The 23392-nt window shown below is 40.3% G+C and overlaps 1 protein-coding gene across 1 annotated transcript in view; it reads left to right on the top strand.

Annotated features, from left to right (window-relative positions):
- Positions 1 to 21068, top strand: part of si:dkeyp-77h1.4 (probable serine/threonine-protein kinase irlD) — a 21355-nt gene extending 287 nt beyond the window's left edge. Inside the window, exons 2-12 of the mRNA XM_050047380.1 lie at positions 656 to 897; positions 7659 to 7724; positions 8073 to 8093; positions 8227 to 8499; positions 11269 to 11389; positions 11543 to 11718; positions 11975 to 12117; positions 13404 to 13551; positions 14893 to 15074; positions 15170 to 15262; positions 16004 to 21068. Coding sequence (XP_049903337.1) covers positions 7679 to 7724; positions 8073 to 8093; positions 8227 to 8499; positions 11269 to 11389; positions 11543 to 11718; positions 11975 to 12117; positions 13404 to 13551; positions 14893 to 15074; positions 15170 to 15262; positions 16004 to 16717 — 1917 coding nt within the window. The 5' untranslated portion in view covers positions 656 to 897; positions 7659 to 7678 and the 3' untranslated portion in view covers positions 16718 to 21068. The remainder of the gene's footprint in view (positions 1 to 655; positions 898 to 7658; positions 7725 to 8072; positions 8094 to 8226; positions 8500 to 11268; positions 11390 to 11542; positions 11719 to 11974; positions 12118 to 13403; positions 13552 to 14892; positions 15075 to 15169; positions 15263 to 16003) is intronic.
- Positions 21069 to 23392: the final 2324 nt, after the last annotated feature.

Genomic DNA, 23392 nt, shown 5'->3' with positions numbered 1-23392 from the left:
TTTAGCTTCTAACTATCTTTGTCTTTTTAACCTGTTGTTGCTGCTGAGTCAGTTTGACATCCTGGATATATCCTTCAAACACAGACTGTAGACCCCTCTGTCTGCTTCTCTCTGCAATCACTGTCATTTTTCCAAAAATATGATAATATTTCTTCAGGGAGTGCAGTTAATTACATAGTGGGCTCCATGCTTACTCCGACAACTTGTCAGACCATCACAAAGGGGCGGGGCTTAGCAAAGATTTTTGGTCCCAATTCAAAAATTTGAGTTTTAGCACTCTAGATTTTGGATTTAGGGGGCAATTTGTCATGTTTACTAATATTTTTGGACTGTCTTAGACCATAGGAATAACATGGATGAAGTTTGAAAATTAATGTAGCTCCCCTTTAAAGCCGATGAAATGTACTTTTTTCTGAAGGTTATCAATGAAATGTTTTATTGTGTGAAACTTTTGGAGAAAGGTGATGTGATGGTGAGCAATGCATCAAGGCATCCATGTAGTTCACAACACATTATCATCCACTTTGGACATAATGTCTGGGCTTAATGTGTTTACAGACGCATAGCTGTGTGCTGAATCAGCATCACTTGCCTGTTTGACATCTCCATAAGCAAACCCCCTCCTCACTTTGAGATGACCATAGGTGTCTTTCAGGGAGCGACGGTGTTTCCCGACACGAGTCGAGTGGCTCCGAGGAGTGAGCGGAGCCCGACATATTCTGAACACCTTCCAAATGTTGAGCCCGAGTCGTGAAGTGCTGCTCTTGAGGGGGGCGAGGTTGGAAGGGAGGGAGACGACGAGGGAGAAAACAGGCATCGTCCGCACAGATTTTCACCTCTGAGAGCATCCCGACATCTCCTCTGACTGCACCGCAGCTCCGACCGGCCCAGTCAAAGGTAGGTGAGCTGCACAGCGCTGTTTTTCTTTGCCTTTACATGCATGTGCGGATGTCCTGAAATCTGACTGGTGCGTGACGGGTTAAATTCTGCAGTTTTTTGGTTGATGCGCTTATCGGCTATCCCGGCCCGGAGGTGACTGACAGACTTAAAGCTGGGAGGTTTATCACCAACCACAGATTATACTGCCAATGAGGAAAGGTGTGATATATGATGATTGTTGCGCTGATTGAATGGTCCCAGGATGGAGCCGGCTTTGCCTTCATTTTATATATATATTTTTTTTATTTCTCAGCCTCTTGGTGGGATTCAGTATAATGCAGATTTATTTTGTTGGATGCAATATGATGTCAGATGTATTGCCTTATAGCTATGTAAACAGTTTGAATTAAAACAGGTGGATTAAATCTAAACTGGTTTGTCCACCTTAATTGAAAACAAGAATCACTATTATCACTATTACCATTATTATTATCATACCAAAATTATGCATTTTATAGTCCCATTTCCTCAGGCATGCCTTCTCTCCATATAAGGAAGTTTATGCTCCAATAGGTGATATATTCCTTACACTTAAAAGCTTAATAGCATCCATTATCTTAGAGGATGCTGTAGCCCGGAGGCTCTCTGGCTGTTGACTCCTGCCTGCAGTGTGCTGCTGCTCACAGACTGTGACCAGAGCTGCATGAAGGCCTAAGCACACAAGAGCAATGGCTGTATTATAATCTCATCTTTTTTTTTCCTACCATGTAAATTCCACGTCTTCTGTGCTCTTGTCCTTGTGTGTTTGTCAATACATGCACGCAGCTCCACCACCACCACCACCACCACCCCTCTCTCTGCCCCCGCTCCTCCCTCATGTCCACTGATTTTAATGAATCTGACAGGTGCAAGCAATACGGTGGAAACCTGTCTCATCCTTTAGTTCACTGCAGCCAGCTTTGAAGGAAAATAGGTTGTCAGCTGCTATAGGCTCCCCTCTCCAAGATAAACTTCAGAAATTATCCATTTGGATTTTGTCAGAACATTTTCTGGTTGTTTGGAGCCTGTTTTTCCCTGCATCATCTCTTTCTGCCGTGCCGATCTGAAATGTGATCTGGGTTGTTGTGATGCAGAGGGTAGCAGTTTGGACTGTTGGGATAATCATAGTGGAAGAATTTTTAATGCATCTCATTTTAGCAAAGAGAAACTCTATATTTGTTTGAAAGTGGAGCCCCTGAAGTAAACACTCGGCCATTTTCACATGTTTCTCCTGGTGCAGCAATCCTTTTTTTTCTCTTTTTGATGCCTCATGTTTTATAAATGTCCAGCGCTGCGAGAGGAAGGCACAGTCGGTGCATCTGTGTGCCTGTAAATGTGTGTTTGAGCTCACTTCTTGCCTCCTCATCGTCAGAGGGTCCCCATGTAGAGCCATTTCTCCTCATCACTTGCGTAAAGAAAAGAGAAAATGAAAGAGAAATGATGAAGGGTAAAGACACAGAGGTGGCTTTGTAGGGTCCCCACATCTGCAGTCATTGAAGGCATTTCCGCCTCTTTAAACCTTCGGACAAAGACCAGTCTGTCCATCCAGTAAGTAGGGAGTTTGGAGCTAGAAGGAACACAGGCACGGGCTTTGATTTCAGAGTGGGATGCACTGGCTTGGATTATATAAGATAAGGAGGAGGAGAGGATGAAAGAGATGTGATAAAACAGAGAGAAAGGGAAATGAGAGAGATGCCCCAAGATCGGCAGCGGAGGGTTTCGGGTTGAGAGGAGTTATACTGAGAAGACAACATGTGGTGGAAAGCAAGCGAGACATGACACGGAGCTGTCAAACAGAGGCAATAGAACGTTAAAGGACAGGGAGGCTTGAACAGCGTCGTGATGGTGGTAGAAAGTAACACTTTGAGATGTGAGAATGGTGACAGAAGTGAGAAAATGGAAGAAAAGAGAGAAGAGTGGAGAATCCAGTGAGGTAAAATAAAGACTGAGTGAAGCCAAGTGAAGGGAGGGAGAGTCAGGGAAGGATAGCAGATGGCGTTCATGTCTGTGTCCAGTGTTTACAGCCTAGAGGTCAATGTGTGAATAAGCTTATAATATAGCTTATTGCATGTTTCCATGGTCTCGCATGTTTGTGCTCAGTGAGGCAGCCCTCGCAGTGCTAGCTTTATCCCCAAATGCTCAAAAATCACACAGAAATGAGGGAGAAGATTTTTTTTTTTGCCTCACAGATCTTGTGTACGAACACCAGATTGGCTGTGGTGACTCCACGAGGCCTACTGCTGTGACAAACAGATGGACACGGTTCTCATTCTTCAGAGCCAACCTACATCTCAGATTGCTGTATTAATTAAATGCTGATGGCTACAGGGGTCAACAGTCAGGTTTTTTTTTTTGTTGGAAAAATCAGTGCATGATGCAGACACCTCAAATGATCCTTTAAATCCGGAAAGGAAGATAAAGTATTCCCACAACAAGGATGAGTGCTGCAGTAATAAAATTACAGTGTAATCTGAGTTATATAGATGACTCTAGCAAAGGACACTAAAGGTTTGTTTGGCAAGAGACACTGGTCTGTGTGACGCAGCTTTGTTCCATATTTTGTTTCAGATACAATAAAATCTGTGGGCTTTTGGGCTTTGTGCCCAGAGTGTGGTGCGCGTATGTGGCAGACACAGTGCAGAGGGCTTTGTGAGGCCTTCTGTGAAACAGCAACTTTGATTGTCAGAATCGGACACTGTGAAATGTGAATTATTTCCAGTAAACAATAAGAGGAAATGGCTGCTCTGCTGTTGATCTTTAAAAATATGTTCAAATTACAAAGACAGACAGCCAGGTGGCAGGAGTGCAGAAAGTGCACACTTCGGCTTTTATGCAGTGTGGTGATGGCTCACTGCTTCGTCATTTCCAGCAGGAGCGGGATGTCTCGTGATGTCTCCTGTGTTACAATGAGACACTTTAATCTTTACTGCATGTTTATTAGCTGCTGCAAAGTGTGAGTGTGAGCACTGCAGGTGTTCCCTCCCAGTCCCCTCCTGGGCTTTGTAAATGAAAACCGCAGCAAAATCTCTTTTTGCACAAACTCTCTTGATGTGTTGCCTCAGACGCCTCAGTGTAGCATAAGGCAGCTCACATCTTTATAATCCCCTCTGTGTTGCAATTAATGACGAATCTTCTCCGAAACCGCCATGATGTTGTGCAGAAAATGTGTTTGCTCTGTAGCGCATCTTCTTCTGGACACTTTGTGTTGGAAACTCAGCCAAGTCATCACTAAGATCCCCAGGAATTGAATTATCTCAAGATTCATGAATTATTCTGTGTTTAAAATCAGGCACATAATCAATAAACAATCCTTGACAGAGATCCAAAGCCAGGTGGCCCTGGTAAACATGCACATACACTTAAAAAGGAAAGTGCCTGTTTAAGATATAAATGCATAAATGCCTGTTGGTGTGGCCTTAAAACAACACTAACTTTGACTCATAAATCTACTCATGACCCTGGTTTTAAATTGAGTTCAGGTATGCTATTAAGTGATAATGACCCTGTCATTGGTTTTCTAAACAAAAGATGCACCACAGGCTGTTTTTTAATGTCTTAAGTCCAATACAAACCTCTAGGCAATGGGAGATAAATTGGATTTACAGGGACGGCAAGATTCTCTGCAGATAGTCTCTTAAGGGAGTTATTGGTGGGATTTAATAGCCTAATGACGAATAGATTATTTTGACAAGATTTAAAACATACATGACAGGATGATCACAATGACAGACTCCGTATAAGATATTTAAAATTGTCATGGATTAAAATTGTGGCAGTGCAAGATGCCAGATCGAGTACAAAAGTGCCAAGCAAGAATGACGTTAAACTAGACATGTGGCTGTATATAAAAAAATATTTTTCCCAAATCATGTTTTAAGGAGCAGTGTGTAGGATTTAGTGGCATCTAGAGGTGAGGATGGCAGATTTCTACCAGCTAAAATGTCTCCCATGTGCAAAGTGTGAACTACCAGTTGGAATTCCTTCAGTGATCATTGTTCAAGAGGTTCTAATCAGGAACCAAGTTATCCGCAGAGGTCTCTTCCTCTCCAAAACAAACGGACTGGGTGATTAAAACCAGTATAAATATTGAATAAATCAGTCAGACATTACAAGTCAGTGTGTCTTTTAAGCTGTTTGGCACGTTGGAGATGATCTGCTAGCCCAGCACCTGCTAATACCTGCTCACCTGTTTTCCTTGATAACTTAAGAGCCAGACGTTTAGGAGGTTTTTACCAGGAGGGTGAATTGTCCGCAGAGGTCTTTTCCTCTCCAGTACAAATGGATTAATTAAATGTGTTAGACTGCCTCTAGTGTTGCAGGAGTGGTTGTGTTTTTCTAGATTAGAATATTTGGTTTGGTGCAGATTTATGCAGAATCTTACCTTTATTTGCACCACCCTTTTATCCATGGGGAAAAGGTTTGATTTTTAAAATGAACTACATTAAGGTGTGTCCGGGGGACGGCTTTAAAACCAGTCTTACTAGCTTATTTTGTGCAGTTTGTAATTTGTTTATAAGAGAGTGTGAAGAGGTACTGTACCAAAGAGTGGCAGCATAATCAAAGTGGCACAACACCAACTCCAACTAGCATTTCTAAGGCTGCTATATCCAACAGTTCGGCTTTTCTAGACAGACATTTTTGATTTATTTGTAGTTTTGCCAAGAGCTTTTAAAGCAATGTCTTCCCCTGATAAAACATTACCCGGGACACACCTAGGTAATTTAATGAGGAGATTGAAGAGATGTTGGCCCGATATGTGTTTCTTAATCCACTTTGGAGAATATGTACAAGAGAAGACAAAAGAAAGAGAGAAGGACAATGTTGGCCTCACGGTATACGAGTTAAAACTGTTTTGTATGAATAATTGAGCACAGTCATAAAATTATAATGAGGTTGTACATACTTTTACAGCATATAGGTAACCTTGACTGCATGCTACCTAGCTGCTGCTGCTCTCCCTGACTGTGAACACTGCAGGTGTTTCCTACTGCTCCCCTCCTGGCCTTCTAAAAATGAAAACCACAGGAACATTTCTTTTGCTCCGACCCCTTGATGTGTTGCCTCTGATGTCTCGGCACGGACGTGAGTCGCTCACATCATCAAGATCCCCCTCAGCACTGTAATTAATCAGGATTCTTGTCAGAAACCTGCCTGTGGAAATGATAATGTGGAAATTATGTTTGCTCCTCTTACCTTTGTGGACATATCCTGTTTGAAGACTTTTTAAGCTTCAGTGTATTTTCCTGCTAAGAAAGAGATCCACGCCCTTCTTAATCTTGCAGCAAGAGGATTATACAGCGAGGAACATTTAACACCTTAGATAACTGACATTGACGTTGCACTTCACGACACTTAAGAATGATGTGCAAATTTATTCTTTATTATCTGCTGACACTTTTCTGTTAATAATTTTCACATAGTTTTCACAGATTCTTGACAGTAAACTAAAGATACAAACTTTGTTGGGAAGGCGTGTGAGTGTTTGTGCTTATACTGTATGTCAGCAGGAAATCTGCATAACCAATAAAGAGATTCCCATTATATTTGGTGCACAGATCAACCTCAATCCAAGGAACAATTGATTACATTTTGGGAGTGATCTGAATGTGGGATCTAAGCCAGGGAGTTGTAATTGTATTTTCAGCCAATACTGAAACAGCAGTAGTCATTGTATTTGAAATCCTTGTCATTTCTCGTACAGATATTTCAATCATGACATCATAATCATTCTAAATGGGTCCCTTTGTATTTCCTGTGGGGATAAAAGGACACTATGAATTATTATATTGTCATTATTATATTCCCCATATACACCCCGCTTTCTTTCAGAGTATACCAGCCAGCATATTCGGGTTTCTCATAAGTGGAATATGGTGTTTACATGCTCAAACACATAAACCAGATACTCCAAAAACCCGATCATAAACAGATTACTCATGTCCATGTAACCACATTCAGAGACCCAAGCTGTTGCCTAGCAACGCGATTCCAGCGAAACAGTCTATAAAGACAAACATCCATTTTCTGTAATCGCTTATCCACTTACGGGTAGCAGGGGGCCTGGAGCCAATCCAGCTGACATTGGGCGAGAGGCAGGGTACACCCTGGACAGGTCGCCAGACTATTTCAGGGTTGACACATAGAGACAGACAACCATTCACACTCACATTCACACCTACGGACAATTTAGAGTCACCATTTAACCTGCATGTCTTTCGACTGTGGGAGGAAGGAGGAGGGAACTCACGCTGACACGGGGAAAACATGCAAACTCCACACAGACGGGCCCCAGCTGGCCTGTGGGTTCACAATAACCATCTTGTTGTGAAGCAGTGATAATCACTGTACACCGTGCTGCCCGCATAAAATATAAATATATGAAGACAAACAGCCACTTTAAATTAAGAGTCTTGCTTCTGAGGGATGCAGAGCAACAAAACACATTTTGTCTTTTCATGAGTGTCAAGTTCATTGTAGGTGCCTCGGTGGATGCTTCAGTCATCATAGGGTGATATTCTGGGATGATGTCATACACCAGTTTCACTATGAATAAGCAAAAGGGTCCAGGAATATCTGCCTGCCCTCTAAAAAACACCCTCGCTACTGATTCAGAACATACGAAAATATACAACAAAGAAAAGCAAAAGAGTGATGTATGTTCAGCTCTCAAAGCAGTAAAATAATGCTGCCTACTTTGTAGACTCTCCATGAACACATCCATCTTCCTTCTTTCCTTCCAGGCACAAAACAATCAGCCAGAATGGGGACAGTCAGCATGATCGCATTCAGCTTTCTGCTCGCCACAGGTATGTTTGAAAAAAAATGTGTGAAGCTGTTCCCTCGAGTAGCGATCTGAAAATATGGAAATTTTGTCGTCTTCCATCAGTGTCAGTGTTCAATCTTTTGGCAGCTGATCGTGCTGCATGTGTTATTTGTCCAGGAAACACTGTTTTATTTAATAGTTTAAGGTCAGTTTGAGGTTGCTGGAACACTGAGTTTGTCTTATAAACAGTATGTGAAGTAATCTAAAAGGATATGGGGAAAAAAAGACTAAATAAAACAATGATTCATTCATTGTATTGCAGTGTGACAGTGGATGAAAAGAGTCATTATTGATATGCTTAATTTGTCTTTCCTTTCATCTTTGTTAACAGCTCTTTCCGCCCCTGTTAAAGGTAAGACTTAATGTACCAGTGCATCACATATAATTCTGAGTGTATCACTCATCAATTATAAATTATGAACTTTTCATGCCCTTCTATGAGTTTGTCAACACTTCTTCCCTCTGTTGTTCATCATATAATCCAGTCAATGAGGACTCCAAGACCTTGTTTCACGGGGAGGATTTCCACATCATGCTGCCCTCACGCTCAGAGGTCACATTTCGGAACAGGTCTGCTCCTCGGTCGGGTGACGTGTTCTTCATGCGTGATGGCAAATTGGTCAGCAGTCGGGCCAGACTCAACAGCCAACTCAGCTACCTCATCATAGAAGCTGTTGGCGAGGGAGACGAGGGCGTGTACACCGTGAAGAGTCTAGAGAACCCAGACGACATTAGACGCACTACACTGATAGTCCGAGGTACTGCGTGACATCAATGTATGATACAATATGAATGGTAATGAAGTGTAGCCTCAACTTCAAAACTCTTCTTTAACTCTAAGACCCAAATTTATAAAGTTAAAATCATATAACTATCAGTTCTTTTTGGATGACCTCATCTATCATGCTAAACGGACATGTTACAAATCCACATAATAAAGTAGTGTTTTATTCATTAATACAGCTTTAAATTGCACTTTTAATATGAGACCAACAAAATTAAATTTTTGTAACAACTGGTGAACCAGGTGAGAGTGGACTTAAAAACACAGAGACAGTTTGGGTAAAATAACATGGTCTTTACTGGTCAAAAGGTAGGCTCGGTACACAGAAGGACTATCAGTGAAGGCAAACGAATTCAATAGGGATGAGGCAGAGTCAATAAACAGGCTGAATCCAGAAAACAAAGAAAAGGATACAGGGCAACAAAAGGTTGGAACACTAGACACACAAGGAGCTAAGATAAACTGGCATTGAGAGAAAACAAGACACACACTGGTGAGGGGAAGGATGACGAGACACAGGTGAGGCTAATCAGGGTGGGACAGACAATCAGACACAGGTGAAGTCATCAAAAGGAAGAGAAACACACAGGGAGTGGAGTGATCTGAAATGAGAGGAGATGAGAGTTTCAAGTCAAAGAGGAAACAACATGAATGAATGAAATAAAAACATAACCTGAGAAACTTGAGCTGTGACAATTTAAGATACATTTTGGGAGATGTTTTTCACTTATAAATCATCCCATCAAGTACAATACAAAACTTGTTCAACCATGACAGTTAATAATGAGTCTCAAATAGGACTGCAACACACAATTGTTTTCATTATCAATTAATCTGATGGTTAGTTTCTCAATTAATTAATGAAACATTAAGTCAAAAAGATGGCAAAAATAGTAAAAGATGTCCATCACAATTTTGCAGTCATATCTTCTGGTGTTGTCAATTCCTTGTCTTATCTTAGCGGTGGTCCTAAACCAAAAGGTATTTAATTTACTATCATAAAAGACAAAAGAATACAGTAAAAAATGTGAATTTGGGGCATTTTGCATTGAAAAATGACTTCAAAGATGATTAAAATTGTTGCAAATTATTTTTTTTGTCGGTCAGCTTCAATTTTAAATGGCAGCATGTCGAATAAAACAGTGGTAGAATGTAACTTAGTACATTTACTTAAGTATTTAGTTAAATTTGAGATACTTGTACTCTACTTGAGTACTTTATGTCACTTTATACTCCCATTCCTCTAAATTTCAGAGTAAAATATTGTACTTTTGACCTCATAACATTTAGTTGACAGCTAAAATTACTGTTATTTTCCAGGTTTCACTTAATATGACAGTCCTATAAAACATATAAATACGTTGTTATGGATTCAACTGTCTATTTGTATATAGAATTGTGAAAATTAGCCCCACCTCGACAAAAGCAAATGCCACTTTCACATTAATGCATAAATGTTTAAATCCAATAATATGATTTTTAACGTAACACTCAGAGGGGACAGTTTTCTGCATTGAATACTGTTACTTTTTATACTTAAAGAACATTTTACTTATAATACTTCAGTGCTCTCAGTGCTGGACTTTGTAATGGAGAGCTTTCACTCTTTGGTATTGTTATTTTACTTAAAAGTCCAGTGCAGGATTTAGGGGCATATATTGGCAGAAACGGCATATAATATTCATAATTATGTTTTTGTGTAGTGTATAATCACATGAAAATAATAATTGTTTTTTCCTTATCTTAGAATGAGCTGATTATATCTAGATATGGAGCGGGTCTTCCTCCACGGAGTCCTCCATTTTGTCCTACAATATCCATTTTCGCGTCAGCCACCATAGTTCTCCTACATGCTTGGCACATGGGAGAAGTTTTAGTTGGTTGCATCCCTTACTGCTACTAAATCCTTTGCACTAGACCTTTAAAGTATCTGAATACTTCCTCCACCACTGGATGACATCAGAGCCACAACCGCGGGATGAAGAATAAGCCTCTTATATCTGGTCTGGAGTCAGAGTCATGGTCGTGTAGGCGCTGTCGTCTCTCCTGCTGTAATCATGCAGTCAGCAGCCAAATAAACCTCTCAGTTACACATCCTGTTTGTCCTCAGAGTGTTACAAGTTGCAGCAGTGTTGACTCTGACTCTGATGAGATTAGACACATAAACACGCACACACAAACACACACACACGAGAGGAGGGAGTGGGCTCAAACCCAGCGAGGATAAAGGCGACTGTAGCGGAGCAATATGTGGACGACGTGCCATATGGAGGGAGTAATGTGACGAAGAGGTGTGCGTGTGTTTGTGTGTGCTCGCAGAAAAGCTGCCAGGCACTAATTATGCAGCTCTTTAACCACCAACCCACTCCTCTGTCCTTCCCTCCCTGCTGTTTTCCTGTCTTTATCTTGTCTTTGCTGCCGTTCCCTCCATTTGGTTTGTATCTCTACCCTTTCATTTCAGCTGCCCTGATATTTTTGGATCAGTGCTCTTTTCTCTGCAATCTGTCCCCCTTTTCGCCACATCTGTCAAGCTATTCCCTCTTCCCTTATCTCTCCTTCACCCTATCTGTCCTTTCTCTCATATTCAACTCTATCATTTTTTCCTTCACTTGAAGCAGACAAACTCTCTCTCAGGCTTCACTCCTTTCCACTTTGATAGGCAGCTTCCTGTCCTCTGTAAATAACTTTGTTGCATTTGTTTACTCAAGAATAAACTGTTCACCACCCTGCTTTTACCTTCTAGATTGCTCCAACGAGCAGGTCATCAAATATGGAGACAACTACCATATTCCACTGTTAGGGGTGACTCCTCCCATCACCCTGGAGTACAGGCCCAGTGCCGTGGAGGCCAACCTGACATCTAGGTAGAGTCAAGTAAAATTACACTGGTATTTTAACGAAAGAGAATCTGTGATGACATTTTCCTACCATGATGTGCACTCATTGCGACAGCGTGTTTGAGACACACCAAGAAAGGTTAGAGAAAGTTCACCCTCTATGACTTTTTCCTCCCGCAGACCTGCTCTGGTGCTGCTGACCAGCACAGAGATGTCCAGGGACGGCTACCAGGGTCGAATCAGCGTCAACGATCGCTACGTCACCCTCAGCGCTGTCACGGGTGCAGACGAGGGTAGCTACACTGTCAGGGATGCCCGAGGTGATATCCAAAGGAAAGTGTGTCTCAACGTCAGAGGTGAGAGCACAAATGAAGACATATATCTTCCCGTCTTCCATGCTTGACCTGTTTTAAGCTGCCGGCACCTTCCATCAGGATGTTGTTGTTTTCTTTCGATTATGCTCCCCTTGTCTGCCATAATGGCTTTTTAAAGACCCAAACGTTAATGGGCTCTCGCAAGCTAATGCATTTTAGTTGATCCATGGGCCTGTAAACAGAGCTTTGATGAATTCATTGTAAGTCTTCTCTTGTTCTCTGTCTGTCTGTGTCGCAGAGCACCAAAATTTTGTGACCTTGCCACATGGTAAAAGACTGAAGATCAACCTGATTCTCAACAGCTCCTTGGTCCGCCTCTACTACAGCCCCAACTCTAACCCCGTACCCCATCTGCTGCTGGACAAGGGAGAATTTACAAATGTAACTGAAGCCACTCATTTCTTTTTAGTCCTACCACTGCTGTAATTAAGATTTATGTACTCCATATTTTATAAAATGTTAGGGATGGGAATTGAGAACTGGTTCCAACTGAGAACTGGCTCCAAATTGTCCGATCAATGGAAATCATGTGCGTCAGTTGAAAAACAATTATGTGAAACTCGTGTGTCTACACTGCTGGAAACTTGCAACAAGAACTCATAGCAGAGAACAAGACACAGTCCAAAGCGTCATTTCACAAAGAAAGATGATAACAACGCTGCTTGTAATGTCTGTAAAATTATCATTTTCAGGGGTGGAAATACTAAACATTGGCTTAAATTCCAGGAAAGCCTTGTATTTGACATTCTACGCACGAGTGCAACTGCTTCCCATTCGAGCAGCATGTCTGTTACAGGTGGTAAATATCCTATTATAATGACATTAGCGCCACGCAGGCAGGCTTAGCGGGTTTTTTCTTTGACTAAGAAGACAATTAAACAGTCACTCCTGAGTCACCTGCATGCCTTCTACTGTTCCTACACTGTGTTTAGACTCTGGGATAAAACACAAACCTGAGCAGGCCTATATTATTCCAGACAGAAAATTAATCAAGAATCAATAAGGGAATCGATAAGCAGAATCGATAATGGCATTGGTATCAGTAAAGTCTTAGCAATTCCCATCCCTATAAAATGTACAGATTTATGCTTCTGAACATACAACATAGCCAGTTAATAATAGATTTCATATTCAGCTACAAAACTTGTTGTTTCTAGCTGTGGGCCATCTCGTCTGACACAAAGACCTCCGAGACTGACATCATGAAAAATTAATGCAGTTTTATGAAATATGATATTAACCGGAGGCACTATTTTCCACAGCAAAAACAATTATATTTCATGTGATTTTAATTGCTTAGGTTCACATCTGTTAGCTAAATGGATCTCGAGATGAGATGAGATCTCGGTGGCTTCCCACCTCAGCTCCATAATTTCCTGGGGGAAGCTAGTATACTCTGTATTCTTCATAGCATCTTACTATCACCTGTGAACTCTCAAATAAATGTACAACTTTCTTAAGTGCTAATGCTGAAAGCCAGACCTGTTGTATGTCAGACAAATGCTGCTAATGGACATCCAGTATGACACACCTTTGTTCCAATGTGTGTTGTCAACTTCAGAGTTTGAGGTGATGGTGTTTAGGTTATTTTCTCTATGTCATCATTCATTAATGTTATCTTCTCTGTTCAGTTTTTTTTTTTAAAGTGAAGTGTCTGTCTTTTCTAGGCCCAAACGGAGCTGGGTTTTGAAGACCGTCTCACTCTAGAGGGTTCATGGGTTTATCTGGATCAGGTCAAGAATGCAGATGAAGGCCAGTTCCAAATTACTGACATACTGGGGTTCAATGTATCCAACGTCCACCTGGAATTACAACGTAAGGATGGAGATGAGGTTGAGAATGAATGGTTGAACAATGGGCTAAATGGTTTTTATTTGAACTGAAAGACGGATGTTGGACTGTAGTAGCTGATTCTTAAGATGGCCTTTTTCCCCGGTACATTGGTCAGAATGCATTTTACAGGACCCCAGTATTCGTTCACTGCACTTTATTGACTTAGGTTGAAGCACAGCAATGCACAGGGTACAACAGGGAACAGTTAGACTAGATTTGTGAACCTGTGGTTTTGATTATGGATGCATACCAGATTAATTATGGAGTGCACACACATGGGTTCACAATGCTTGTCTTTCTTCTTCCCAGAAAAAGTCCCATAATACTCTGTGGCTATGATGTCATAATAGTCTGTCAAAGGGCTGCTTCTTATTATTTCTGAGCCTTTTTTATGCCTCCATGCCAGTGATAGCCGTGGTCTGGTTATTTTATTGGGTTGTCGTCTGTCTGTCCGTCCTATTCTCATGAACACAATATCTCAAGAACACCTTGAAGGAATTTCTTCAAATTTGGCACAAACGCCTGGTTTGTCCCAAGGATGAAGTGATTAGATTTTTGTGGTCAAAGGTCAAGGTCACTGTGACCTCACATTTGTCTCATTCTAGTGAATGTGATATCTCAAAAAGGCCTTTGGGGAATTTCTTCTAATTTTGGCACAAACGTCCACTTGGACTCAGGGATGAACTAATTCGAATTTGTTAAATATAAAGCAAAACTCAAGAATTCATACGTAAATTGTGACAATATTTCACACAAATGTCTAATAGGATAAAATGATGAACTGATGACATTATATATTCAAAAGGTCAACTTCAATGTGACATCGTAGTGTTCTGCAGAAACACTCAACACTCTATTCAACACCGTAACTCAGGAACAGAAGTACGTAACATTTGGTCAGATATTGAATTGGTGACACTAATGGATGCCCATCTTGAAACTGTGGTGGTTGTTTTAGATCTTATGGTTTGCTGGGCTGAAGATGTGTGTGAAGTTTGGGAATTTGTAGCTTCTTTGCAGCAACATCTAACTGTTGTCAGCTGTTATGGTAAGATATGAGTTTGGCTAACATGGATGTAAACTGGAACTTGACTGGTTTGCAGAGGCATACAAATGTGAGGCAGTAATTCTAGTTTACAATATTGTAGCTGGTAGCTGCTAAATGATAGTGTCAAAATCAAAATTATTATGTTGTGGCTTGAAAAAAACAGTTTCTACTACTGTGTGTATGCTCTGGAATTTCAACTTATCAATAAAAGGTCAGTTGAATTATTTATTCTCCCATTCCTGTTCTCTCCCCTTCCCCACCATGCCTCCATGCAGCCTACAGGCTGGAGTCACTGTATGTGGCCATCATCGCCCTGTTGGGCCTGCTGGTTTTCCTTCTGCTGGTTTGTCTTCTGTCTTGCCTGTTCAAAGTGAAGAAGAGGGCCAAGAGGGCTGCTGCTCTGGAGAAGATCGCCCAGAACGCTGGCAAAGAGGACGAGGGAGAGGCCTTCAGACAGGTTGGAGGGACAAATGTACAACTAACAATGTTAATGACAATGACAGTGATGATGATATAATGAATGACTATTATATGTCTGTGTGCACTTCACAGGTGGTCCAGAACATCACCAAACTCAGTGAGGAATCCAAGCATTCCCAGGCAGACAACACAGAGAAATCTCAGAGCACTGAGGTGGATATTAAAGTGAGGATATGTAATATTTCTCTCTGAAAACTGAGTCTTTGAGAGATTTTAATAATGTCTGCATTTTATACTGTTTTCTGCGTTCAGACAGCTGCACCTTATTCAGAACGCTACCTCTAGAGTCCTCACTCAGGTCAAGAAAGTGGATCGCATCAGTCCAGGTCTCAGATCTTTGCAGTGGCTTCCTGTGTGACAAAGAATTGATTTTTATAATATTACTGTTGGTTTATAAAGCACTGAATGGTTTAGGGCCAAAATATATATTTTGATATGCTCCTATGTTTTGAACCTTCCAGACCTCTCAGGTTTTCTGGGGTTTGTATGCTTACTGTCACCAAAGTCAAAGCTATAATGGAGACTGAGTTTTAATGCACACATGTGGAACAAACTCCCAGAGGGCCTGAGATGTTGCTCCAAATCTCAGTTCTTTTAAATCCTAAATGGTTTGAGTTTGCCACTGCCTTTATTAAATTTAATTTGGGACTATTTATTCGTATCTTGCACTGCAATGTAACTGAGCTGTGACGTTTATTATCCTGTTTTTAGCTTATTATTACCTTCCATTTAATTTTACTCTGTTTAAAATCCTGTTTCTGTGTTCCTTTTATATGGGCTTGTGTGTCTGTTTTTATCTTGTCTCAACAAATTTTTATGTCTTCTCTGAAGCACTTTGAATTGTCTTTTTGATGATGGGCACTAAACTAATAAATGTGCCTTACCTTGTTTTCTGTTTGAACTCAGGGTCTGGAGGTTTCCTCTAAAGAGGTTGGGATCGGTAACCTAGAGACTAGTGACTCTGGTGTTGGCTTTAACACCGCCCTCCCACTGGACACTGACACTGATGCCCCCGATCAAAACCTTGACTCTGTGGCTGTAAGCATCTCCGTTGCCTCTGAAACCAAACCAAGTCCACCGTCTGCTGCTGCTGCTGAATCCATGCCAAGCGCTCCACCAGCTGCGGAAATGAAGTCCAGTCCAGTAGCTGAAACTAAAGCCTCCCCAGCACCCGAGACCAAGAAGACCCCTGATCAGCCAGTGGAAGCAAAGCTGGACGTGCCCAAACCAGCAGATGTTAAGCTCAGCCCAGCCTCGAGCCCTGAGCCCAAGACTGGTCTGAGTCCAGCTGATCCAAAGACAACACCCAGCCCAAGCCCAGAGCCTAAATCACCTGCACCTAAGGCCCCCACTCCAACACCTGAAAGCAAGAGTGCCCTGACTCCCACACCCGAGCCCCCCAAACCAACCACACCGGAACCTATTACCAACGGTACACCCGAGCCAGGCCCGGATTCCAAACCAAGCCCAGATCACACTGATATTATCGGAGGCTCCGCTCCAAAAGCAGCCCCCCCGAAAACCCCTGAAGTGGAGCTGAAATCTAGCGGTGCTGCGCTGGAGGCCAGCAAAGACGGCACCGTGGCTGAGGAATCAACTACCACCACCACCACCACCTGAGGACTGCCCCTGCAAAAATCCAAGGGAAGCCCCACAGATCTTCTCCATCTACCACCACTGTAGACAATCGAACACCCCCTACCAAATAATGAAGACACCACTGAAACTGGGATGAGGACTTCGATTTAACACGTCTAATGCCTGAACACACTTTGATAACGGTATCTCACTTGTCTAAAACTAACACATAACCTTTGAGACTTTCCGATTCAGGAAATCTTCACATAACTAATGCGGCTTGTTGGTTGTTAAACATTTTTGTTGTATTCACCTTGCAGCCTCGTTTTTTGGTAACTTCATAGTAAGACTGTCAGACTGCAAATGAATTCCTTTGCAGAGTTTACAAATAGTTCTCCACATACGGACTTTTCTAACCTAATGAGGTAGCCAGAAAGGTTTACAACATTTCAGTAAAACAATAATATTCTAGAATCTCTAATTTGGCCTTAACTAGCTTAGCAATGCTTGTTCCTCTGTCCGCATGTGGATAAAACAGACAAAATGCATGACCTTTTTAGCCGGTGTCATCGCAAACCTACAAAAATGTGTGATGACATTCTTTGGATTGGGCATCATCAAAACAAAAATGAAAGCCCCCTTTTGTTTACACACTGTACATAGCTGAAATATGGATGTTATACGCTTGTGCCGGTCCTCTGGCTTCAGAAACATCTGCAATACATGATCACATAAAGAAAAAAAAATACTTTAGCGTATTTACCCACACAAGAAAACGTACTAACAATACTAACCCAACTATTTATAGACTCTGAGATTCAGGCTCTCGGTGGATATCTCAGATGATTAAATGTGTTTTGCAGACTGATCCCTCAAGTCCGGATCAACCACTTTACTGCCTTTGATCTGGATTTCCCCGTGGCTCTATAAAAATCCCATTATTCCTACAGTTTAACAGCAAGCTCTTTCAAGCATTAACTCCAGGCACTTAATGGGACCACCATGTTCCTGCTGTACGTTGGGCTGTCCAAAGGTGAAATACTGAATGAAAGTGTCTGGTGAGTTTGTGCTTGCTTGTTTCTTTCTTTCATTATCTGTTTTGTCAGTCATTCCTTCAATGATCCTCCTTCTTTCCTTCATCCTTTCCCTCTTTTTCTTTGCCGGGCATCAGTTTTAACTATTACGTACACAGCCTTTGACAGAGATTAGAATCATGACTTATTTATTTTTTATTCAAACTAGATATTTCCTCTGAAGTATTTGGTTGTGTTGGCAATGAGAGAGAGTAGTTCCTGTGTCTTTGACCCTCTGAAATTTGGCAAAAGCTTAAACATTTATGCCTAGCATCTTTAATGGCTCCAAAATACTCCTATGAGGCCTTTATCAAAGCCACGACATCACCTATGTGGAGGCTCCGTCAACACAGATCAATGTTAGTTGAAACTCCTGCATGGTACAGATGAGGTTAGCAGATAAATTTCAGTGTTACAACATGTATGTCTCTACCTCGTGTTTTAACTGACCACTGGAAAATCAATGACAGTCCAGGTTCGGTGCACTGAAATCAACAAAAAGCATTTTCGGATTTTTGACAGAAGCACAAAATGATAGCCATGAAGATCCAATGAAATGATCAGTGAGATGTAGGAACATTGTTAAGAGGCAGATTCATCTTCGACCAACTGGCCTTTCTCTGTAGCTTTCCTGACTAATAGAATTTTCTAACAAGTTGATTAATATCAGGCGAAACGTCAGCATTTTAAAAAGCCATATGATATGAAAATAGGTTTAGATGTCAGATTTGTTACTAAAATAAATAAATATAATATATAAAGTAAAAAAAAAAAAGAAAAATCAAGGGGTCTCGATGTTAAATGGATAAACAGTTTCAGATGGTGTGTACACATGGGCAAAGGCATTCTAATGTAAAACATTTCAAACATATATGCCTCATTTCTAGCCTGGAAGGAACCAGAAACCTGTTTTGGGCAATACTAATAATTGTCTTTATATACATATACACACACCCCATACACACACACACACAAACACTATGGAAACCCATTTCCACCAGTCTGATTGGAAAAAAAAGATATCCTGTAATTCACTATAATGAGAAACAGAAAAAATGACTTAGTTTCCCAAAACACTAAGAAATGTTTGTTTTTTTTTTCATTATTTTGAGGACGCTTCTTAATTTGAGATACTAACAACATTTAAAATACAAAGTCCTTATTTTAAGATAAGTAAGGCATTATTTTGCAAAATATTTTTAAATACTAAGTCATAATTTTGAGATATTTAGTCATTTTGAGATAGTAGGTCATTATTTTTCAGATATCAAGTTATTATTTTTGAGATACTATATTAATATTGTGAGATGTAAGTAAATGTTTTTGTGAAATCTCTTACTAATCTGAGATACCATGTCATTATTTTGACAAAGTTTCCCAAAATGTTGAGATATTAAGTCACCATTTTGAGATACGAAGTCTTTATTTTGAGAAAGCTTCCATTATTTTGATATTCTAACACATTTTTTTGAGATATTAAGTCATTTTTAAAAAAAGGCTTCTCGTTATTTTGAGATGAATCATTATTCTGAGAAAGTTTCCCCTTATTTTGAGATATTAAGTCTTTTTTTTAATTTTTTTAGAAAGCTTGTATTATAATGACATACAGGATCTTTTTTCTTTTCGTCACATTGGCAGAAATGGGCTTCCATACAAGCCAGACATACACTTTCCAGCCTTGTAAATATTGCATGTGTACGCCGTTTTAACCCCATAAAGGCTGAATGTTTTTAGTGTATAGAACGGTTGTTGTATTATACTTAAAAATAAAGAAGAAAACTAATTTAAATTTCTCACCAACCTTAAATCCAGAATTTAAAATATATACACATACACTACTATATACTATATACACTAATATTCACTAACGTCTTGAACTAATTTAAGAACCAAATATTGTAAAAATCCATCAAGACTATATTAGATCTTTTTAGATCAATTATCTGCTGTTACTGTCATTTCAACCTGACGGCACTCACAGCAAACAGCATCTCTCACAGTATTTACATGTTGTATTAAAATGTTTAACCTACGTCACTTAAGAGCATCGACTGCAGCATGCCCACGACATGAAAAACAGGCTTTTATTGTCCTAAAGTTGTGTCTGTGTGTGTGTGTGTGTGTGTGTGTGACCAGAGGAGTGATGTTTTAAATGTTGCCATCATGGGGTGTTTGGGGTTTCTGTGTTTAAGTGTGTATGCCTATGACGAGCATTATGTGTCAGTGTGAATGATTTATGAGTGTTTGTGCGTGCTGAATCTATGCATAGGCAGTTTGTACAGAATGACACAACTGTACTTTATGTGCTTTTCCCGTCTGAGTAAGGTATTCATGTGCCTGCTTAAATCGTCTTGCAATGTGAAGAAAACAAGTGCTGTGTTTAAGTCATGAGTGTGAATGTGTTTGAAGCCACAACATATTGTAAAAGATATTGTAACTTTGAGATATTTGAGTGACTCTTGTCTTTGTTTAGTGCCTAAAACGTATACTGGATAGTTGGCCTGTATTCTGTCATTTGCCGACACTCCTAATGGCACCTTTTTCTTAATAGGTATGGTATTCTAGAAAGCTGTTTGCACACCTGACTGAGCAAAGTGGTACCGCTGACTGGCCTATGATATGCTAATGTGTAGGAGATACGTGACTTACTGTGTGATTATTATGAAAGTGATGATGAAAGTCAGGTTTCCAGATGATTCTGAGTAGCATTAAGAGTGCTGAGCGTGCTCTACTTGTAAGCGAGGATGTTTCCATTTCATTAATCAAGTCTGTGGCACAGATAGAGGTATGTGAGTTAATTAATGATAGCAGCAGATGAATGACAAAGCATTGTGTGGGTAACCCACAGAGTTATGTTTTGGTAAGCAACTGATGAGAGACTGCAGACAGCATTTCCGTGCACCACCGCTTCTGAATACTGTCAGTGATTGTGAGCCACTCCAGCCAGAGTGAGTAAGGATGTGAGAGAGGCAGATAGCCTTTGGTTTACACGTTACCAGCATCTCAAAGAAGGCTCAGTCTAGTGGGATTGGAGTTATTACATCGAACTGGTGCCAGAGGGATTCTGGTGTCATACCCACTTCTGATAACCTACTAATAGAAGAAACCACTACTTTTAATACCACTGGCACTTCTTGCACAATATGTGAGTTGTCTCTGCCCTGATCCTCTCTGTTTACTTCTGCTGTTCTGGCCTGGGTGTGGTGTGACATCCCACATGTTCTCTCTGTACTCCCTTTTTGCACAACACTTCACACAGATGTTTTGTAAAGAAAATAGTTTTTTCTTTATTTCATGTCTAAAGGAATACTAAGAATAAACAAGCGATTATGACATCTGCTGTCTTGTTGTCTTTTGTTTTCTCCGGGTAAACAAACTCGAGGAAGGGCAGTCCTGTCTCAGAGCTGTCTGTTCCAGCTCAGTGACTCGTCTCACTCAATGTCAGCCATCATTTGTTGTTTGAGTGTCATGCGCCACTTTCTCACCCCTCAGGCCCCCGGCGTGCCACTAATCCCAGCTTCCATAACCTCGCCAGGACACGTCATAGCTGAGCAGGCACAACGGAGATATTTATAAACAGGCCAAAGGTAACATCATAATGCTGTTAACACCTGCCATGGACCCTGAAACTCCAGGACGGCTGCAGAATACAACCTTCCCCTGTGCTTTGTTTTCCTCAGCTCTTTTACAAGATTCAATTGAGGCGTCATATCTCATCACATGTATTTTTCTCAAAATCTGAAGCATTCACAGTAAAATATTATGTGCATTAATAATTAAAAAGTAATTTTTGGTGACAGTAACAGACATGTTTTATGTATTTTCTTCAAATTTATTTAATAATCCTGGAGTTGTAAATGGGGCTGCAACTAACAATTATTGTCATCACTGATAAATCAGTTAATGATCAATTTATCATTTTTGTCTATACAATGTTAGCAAATAGAGAAAGATGCCCCGAAATCCAAGGTTGTTTTCTCCTGAAGAACCCTTTTTGGAAGAAAGAGTTCTTCAAGGATTGTTGAGAACATGGGTGTTTGTGATGGCCGTGCCCACAGCCACACAAAACGTTGAATGATTCCCACACTCACCCACACCATCACCACATGTTCAGTTACTTTTAATTTGCAGTCACTTAAAATACACACAACACCAGTTTGTTTGGTTTAAAATTTATTAGCATTTGACAACACGCTGTTTTCTAGAGTAAGTGCACACATTTAGTTTACATTGTTTTGCCATTTTGCTATTTGATTTTGTTAGTTATTAATTCATTTCTCTTTGTTTTTGAGTTACCTGAGGTCACTTCATGGTTGGAGTTGGGCAAAGATGGGGCTGTGACATCATGGGGGGGATTAGGGGTTTCTTTATGTTAGTCTTAGTTGTGTATGTAAGTTCTCCCCTTTGTGTTTAATTTGGTCTGATCAGCCAGTGTATATGTTGCCCCATTGTTTCATTCGGTGAGCTCTGTTTGTTAAGTTAATGTCTAGTTATGTGAGCCTTATTTTCAGTAGTTATGTTTTGTTGACCTCTTTTAAAGGCACTATAACTCAAATTCTGTTATCTTTGGTCATTTCCTTTGCAACATTTATTTTTTGGGGGTGAAATAAATCCACCTTTTTTAACTTTAAACCTGTGTTTTTTGTGCTTTGACTGCTTGGTCCACGACAGTGTTAAAATGTACAATGAAAATTAAATATTTACCCATTATTCAAATTTCATTTTTAGATATAGACATATTTGGAGTCCCTCTTAATCGATTTATTTTACTGTGTTCTGCCATAGTTGATATATTCACCATCAGTTCATGTCATGCAATACCACATGGTCTGCTAAAATTATTTTTTTAGCATTTATTTATTTATTTTTACAGGTACTTGATACCTGCCATTTTGGATTTGGTTCTAACTTTGAACTGAGTTTCGGTTTCCAACCCTACCATACCATTTGAAATAGCAAAGGCTGTAGCAGTAGCGATTTTAAGGCATCTCCACCCCCTAAAACATGATTGTGAACCATGATTGTTGTGGGTTGTACAAGTTGTTTCCCTTGGTCTCATTTGTTAAACTAAAACCATGTTTAATGGGATAAAGATCTATGGGTGATCTAGTTCATTGTTTTTAGAGCCTCACTGAGTGGGATCTAGATGAAACCCTTGGAATATAATAGTGTTTTTGCTAACAGCGTTGGAAAATGGAAAGGTCCTGTATAAACCCCAAGAGAGGGTTTTTGGTGGAACCATTATGCAGTAGAAGGGTTCTCAGTAGAACCTCTCATAGGGAGCGGGATGGTCTTATAACCTATAGAGCATATATAAAAATGGACAACATGACAGCTTCCCAAAAGTGAAGCCAAAACGTGTTGTTTGCCCCCTGGTGGCTGGCTGCAGCTCAGGCCATAACCCCACCCCATACGGCAAGCCGTTTTAACATTTAATCACTAAGTCTGACTATCCGGAATTACCATTATAGATATCTATAACGTCATTTTGACTAGTAGTAATGTCATTGTGACTAGTATGAATTTTAATTTAAGATATCTATAACGTCATTCTGACTAGTCAAAACTGAATGACAGATATCTATAATGTCATTCTGAATAGTCAAAACTACAGTTACAGATATCTGTAATTCAGTTTTGACTA

The sequence above is a fragment of the Epinephelus moara genome, chromosome 6 (genome assembly GCF_006386435.1).
Source record: "Epinephelus moara isolate mb chromosome 6, YSFRI_EMoa_1.0, whole genome shotgun sequence".
NCBI lineage: Eukaryota > Metazoa > Chordata > Actinopteri > Perciformes > Serranidae > Epinephelus > Epinephelus moara.
This window is presented reverse-complemented; position numbering and strand designations above follow the sequence as displayed.